At 35.4% G+C, this 5,826-nt stretch overlaps 1 protein-coding gene across 1 annotated transcript; it reads left to right on the top strand.

Annotated features, from left to right (window-relative positions):
- The first annotated feature begins 488 nt into the window (after positions 1–488).
- Positions 489–1,018, top strand: LOC114262887 (putative LRR receptor-like serine/threonine-protein kinase At1g63430). Its single transcript, XM_082922872.1, has 3 exons — positions 489–618; positions 700–832; positions 918–1,018. The coding sequence occupies exons 1-3, from the start codon at positions 529–531 to the stop codon at positions 980–982; spliced, it is 288 nt and encodes a 95-aa protein (XP_082778998.1). The 5' UTR covers positions 489–528; the 3' UTR covers positions 983–1,018.
- The last annotated feature ends 4,808 nt before the right edge of the window (positions 1,019–5,826 follow it).

Below are 5,826 nucleotides of genomic sequence, written 5' to 3'. Positions count from 1 at the left end.
AGTTATTTGTTTGGGGATCGATTTGATGCGCTTTCACTAAAAATAGTTGCTTGTAGAAAGAATGTGAATAATATTAATTTAATTTTTTGTGGTAAGTAAACATGTGAACTTGAATGAAGAAAATAAAAATGTATAACTATATACTTGCACTTCCTATTCCTGTATAATTCTTTCATCAGCTAGAATATTGATGAGCTGATCAACACAATCTATAAATTCATAGTGTGGCATCTTTGTGAACAACCCATTAAACTTCTGTGACACAAAGTTTACACATCGCTTGTTTAGGTGTTTAAATATGATTCAACGTTGTACATTTTTATTGGATTTCATCTAAGATTACATCTAAGATTCAAAGTTGTGCTCTTTAAATATGATAGATCTCATGTTGACTTTGGTGGAGTCTATATAGATTATGAGATGTTGAAGGATGTATTGAGATTTAGCAGACAAGAACTCAAAGTAGCATGTGAAGATTTCAGCAACATTATTGGGTCCTCTCCAGACAGTCTAGTCTACAAAGGGACCATGAAGGGTGGGCCTGAGATTGCTGTAATATCGCTTTGCATTAAAGAAGAGCATTGGACAGGCTATCTTGAGCTTTATTACCAGAGAGAGGTAAAGTAATTAGATTGATGGTGAACGTAATTAGATATGTGACAAACGACTTTTAAAATCTCACTTATTTTTACAATTCAGGTAGCTGATTTGGCAAGATTAAATCATGAGAATACAGGAAAATTACTGGGTTATTGCACAGAGAGTAAACCATTTACAAGGATGTTGGTTTTTGAATATGCATCAGATGGGACGTTGTATGAGCACCTCCATTGTAAGAGTAAAGCTTGTTATTTCTAATAGTTGGTTACTCCAACATGTTTCAGTAGCTGCAATTTGAGCTTTCTTTATAATTGCAGATGGAGAAGGATGCCAATTATCTTGGACACGGCGAATGAAAATTGTTATAGGCATTGCTCAGTGACTCAGATACCTTCACACACAACTTGACCCACCTTTTACTATATCCGAGTTGAATTCTAGTGTTGTTTATCTTACAGAAGATTTTTCTCCCAAGGTATCTCAAAGCCTTGAATATTGTAGTGTGTTTAACATTTTACTCTTATTTATGCATTTAAAAAGAATGTCCTGGTCATGCTGAGATTGAGAAGACTGGTTCTTTTTCACCTTTTTCCCCCTAATATTTCTTTATTTTATTTTTGAATTGTAATGCATTTGTTTCTTGAGTAATTATTTTCCATTACCCATTTTCTTTCTTTCTAGCTGTTTTTGTTTTGCCTTTCAAATCCTGATATAGTACTGAACCCTATACATGTTTTTAATCATTGAGGACATTTGCTTCACTTTTTGCTGTAGCTAGTTGATTTTGAAAGTTGGAAGTCGATTCTTTCAAAATAATTTTTTTCGCAAAAAATGACAATTGCCGACCAAGAGTTTTGGTCGCAAAAAATACATGTATTGCCGACCAAAACAGCTCTTGGTCGTGGAATCTCACTTTTCCCGACCAAAAGTTTTGGTCGCGAAAAGACACAAATGGCGACCAATTTTTTTGGTCGCGAAATGTGATAATTGACGACCAAAAAATTTGGTCGCGAAATGCGACAATTGGCAACTAAGAAATTTGGTCGGGAAAATATCACTTTTCGCGACCAAAGTGTTTTGGCGACAAAATAAATTAGTCGCGATTATTAAATATTTAGCGACCAAAAATTTAGTCGGCAAATCCAACTTTTGCCGACCAACCAAAATTTTGGTCGCGAATTACTTTTGCCGACTCTCAATTGGCAACCAAAGTAGCGACCAAAAAAATTGGTCGCGGATAACTTTTGCCGACCAAAAATAGACTTTTAGCGACCAATTTTTTTGTTGCCAAAAGTGTTAATTCTTGTAGTGTATTCAATTTTTTTTTCTATCTGTTCAATTTTTTTTCCATATCTGTTCAAATTATTTTCTATCCGTTCAACTTTTTCCTTTATCTGTTCAAATATCTGTCCAAATTTTGTTATCTGTTCAATTTTTTATTTGCTATCTGTTCAAATATCTGTCTAAATTTTGTTATCTGTTCAATTTTTTATTTGTTCAAATTTTTCTATCTGTTTAATTTTTTCTCTATTCAAAAATTTATTTGTTCATTTTTTTGGGTCTTTATTGTTTAAATTTTCAAATTCTCTCACACACACACACACACACACACACACACACACACACAAAGACGGGTCATTTATCTATTTGTTGAAACAAACAATGATCTGTTACCAATCTATAGCAATCTTTAAGCTCATCTTTACACTACTGAAACTTCAAATCACTACAGTTAAGGAAAGAAAAATGGATAATTTTCCCAAATAATACTAGTTGTAAGAGTAAATTCTTGTAGAGTGAACTGATTGGATCCAAATTATGGCTAAAGAAAACAAATTCAATGAAATTGAGAAGAAAATCAAGTCATAACCAGAAAAACACAATTGTCTCCACTCAATTTCATTAGAAGACGATCTCCAAAGATCAAATCTAGGTTTGACAAGAACCTATCTGTTGTAAGACATACAAAAAGAGAGAGACTGCCAAAGAGATCAGCAGCGGGATACAAATGCATAACCGGTGATCTATTGCAAACACACATCGCAGAAAACCGTCTTACCATCGTCATGTTTCTCTTTTTCATTGAGGATCATCAACTGATGTTTACTTCTAAAATGTTAGCTTTTAACAATACATCTAATATCAACGTCAGAATCGTAGGGAGAACATTGATAGGTTACGATTCCATGCCATTACCTCTGCCTACTATCGTGATGTCATTGGTGCCCTGATCAGAGAGAGAGAGAGAGAGAGAGAGAGAGAGAGAGAGAGAGAGAGAGAGAGAGAGGAACCTTCTCCTCCTCCGCCTTGCTAGAGCAGCGCACGAGATCTGGACCATCGGTCGCCCCTTTTTCTTCCTTTTCACGAACTGGACCAACGGCGACAGAAGTGGCAGTGAGGAGGTTGAAGAAAGATAAAAGATGGTGGTAGTGATGAGAATGGGCTTTATTGATGGAAAATGCTGAAATTTGACTTCATAGTTGAGCACTGAAACTGTAGATCCATCGGTTTAGAGAGGCAATCAAACATAGATCTGGCAATTGGTAGAGAGAGAAAGGCGGCAATGACACTGCTTCTCTAGAGAGAGAGAGAGAGAATTGTCGGCAGTTGAAAACCCTAACCCTAAGGGGTAGAGAGTGGGTTGAAAGAGAGAGAGAATCAAATCCACGAGGATTGTGAGGGGGTTTGAAGAGGAAGAAATGCACATGATCTAATTATAGGGGTAGTTTGGTCCTTTCGTAAAAATGTGTCCTTATGGGCAATGTAATTTAATGGTTGGAATCTAAAATTGGATTTATATTGAAGAAATCTAAAATTGGATTTATAAATTGAGTGTCTTATTTTTTTATTGACTGATTTTTTTTTTTTTTTGGGCATCCAAAAACACTTTTTACACAAATCTTAATAGTTATTTCGTCTCTAAATATTTGTGTGTTTTTATTATTGTAAACCTTTCAAACAAACATCTATAGTTTTTGGGCTATTTTGTGAAGATGGCTAAAAGCTATCTTTAGCTTTTAACCTATTTTGGATTATATCATTTCTCACATTTTTTACAGATTTTAAAAAAAAAAAAAGTTAAAAAAAAAAGGAAGTCAAAAAGCCAGCTTTTAACCATTTTTTCAAAACGATTTAGAAGACTTAAGCTATAAAACTAAGTTCAAATCTTTTAAGTTGTGATTTTTTTTTCAAATATATTGTTTATTATTGTGATTAAATGATACATGTAATGATTTTGGTTCTAACTCGTCACTTTTAATGTTTTTGGATCCGAGAAACAGTGTATTTAATTGTGGTTAAGCTCATTTCCATCTTGTTGTTGTTTTCCTCGTTGTTTATTGGGTTTGACTATTAGGAGTTTAGGTTGTATTTGAAACATGTTGGAAAGTCAGTTTTTCAATAAGTTGTTGCCTAGATTTTTTCTTGTTCGATCGAGCAATGCTTTTTATGCTCAAGCAGTCTTTTACAGACTACAAAACTACTGAGAGTTTGATATCTGCGCTCGAACGACACTTCTTGCACTCGAGCGAACTTTTACAAGTTTGAACTATTAAGAGAGGGTCATTGTACACTTGAGCGGTGGTTTTGGTCGCTCACGCGGTTTCACTTATTGTATCTGTCGCTCGAGCGACCATTGCTGCGCTCGAGCGATTTGCGAATATATCAATATGAGAGATAACCTCTTTTAATAACTTTTTCATCTCTTTCTCTCTCTAAACATTTTAAAACCCTAGATCTACTCTTTCCCTCTCTAGTTCTTGATCTTTAACCCCAAATACTCTCAATCCGGGAGATTTCTCACCCGAGTCTTTTGGAGAAAAACGTTGAGTACGTCGAGGGCTTCATTTTAATCGCGCATCTAGTGTTTTTGACACCGTCAAGTTCTACCCATCTTTCCATCGTGTCTTTTTCTTTGAGATAGGGATTTCTTTGACTTTTTTTTATGATTTTTAGCTTAATTATTTGCCTTTTGAAAAGGGTTATTCGTTTGGAAAATTTTGGTAAAACCTAGGGTTTGGTTTAAAATAAAAAAAGGGGCTTTCCAAATTGATTCTTGAAAATAGTTGTGAAAGTATGGTTATGGGTGATTTGTGTGGTAATGGTGAAAATCTTTTCTTAAAATTGATTTTGAAAGAAAAATGAGTTTTTGCCCAATTTTTGGATGCTTGGAATTGTGAAAGGGAAAAAGGAAAAATGATGTTGGATATTGTGAAATTGGAATAATGATTATGTTGATGATGATGGTGGAGTTGGATATGTAATATCACTCCCATTGTGATTGATGAAAATGTATCTTTTAATTGAAAATTATACATTATTTAGAAATATCTGTTTTGGGCTATTGGTGGATGATAGTCTTGATTGTTGTAGACATTGTATGAGAATTAGGTTGAATTAAAACTAATTTCTTATCCATTGTGCATTGAGCATCATTACATATTGACCATTATAAATGTATTGATTTTTGAGAAAAATGGGCGAATACCTTAGTGAATTTGGTTAGGATCTGTGATTGTGTTTATGATGTTGGTCTGTGCATCCTTGGTGAAAGTTCAGAAACTCGTGCGGTTAGGTGTCGACCCTTCCAGTTAGTACTGATAAATGACTTTGGTAGTGCTTGTATAGCCTACTGACAGACACGTACTTAGAGATTTCCAGTGTTTTGTATCTGCTGCCCCATTTTCTGTAATAAAAGGGTTATTTTCATGAATTGACATTGTGGGGAAGTGGTTTGGAAATACTCTTTAATCCATTGGGACGCTCGAGATTCTTAGCTGATGACCTGAAAAGAAACAAGCACTCCGGTCGGGGGTGCCAGAATTAGCACTCCGACGGTTAAGTCAGTGTATACTCTCTTAGTTACTTGTATCTTAAGTCAAGCGTACTAATTCTCACATACCTCTTTCTGGCTGACGTTCTTCTATTTATATCTTTTCTTTCCTGGGCCTCAGGGTTAGGCCCACTTTCGATTCGCCGTATAACTATTTATTCGGCTCCTTTGGCCACAAACCGCTTTCCACTTGGCCCCTTAATCAACCGGCTATTTGGCCAAATAGGGCCGAATGCGATGTATATATTTCGACTCTCCTGGTCCAATTATTAGGCCTATTTACGTCTCTCATTATTCGGCCCCCATAATTGCCCCCCAAGCACTCCACTAACGACAGTTAGTTGGAGTGTTTGGTTTTGAACTCGAAAAGTTAGAGCCGAAATTCGGCGGCTAAC

This window comes from Camellia sinensis, chromosome 4, assembly GCF_055761805.1.
Source record: "Camellia sinensis isolate YWXY chromosome 4, ASM5576180v1, whole genome shotgun sequence".
Taxonomy (NCBI): domain Eukaryota; kingdom Viridiplantae; phylum Streptophyta; class Magnoliopsida; order Ericales; family Theaceae; genus Camellia; species Camellia sinensis.
The sequence above is the reverse complement of the archived record's forward strand: the minus strand, read 5'-3'. Positions and strand labels throughout refer to the sequence as shown.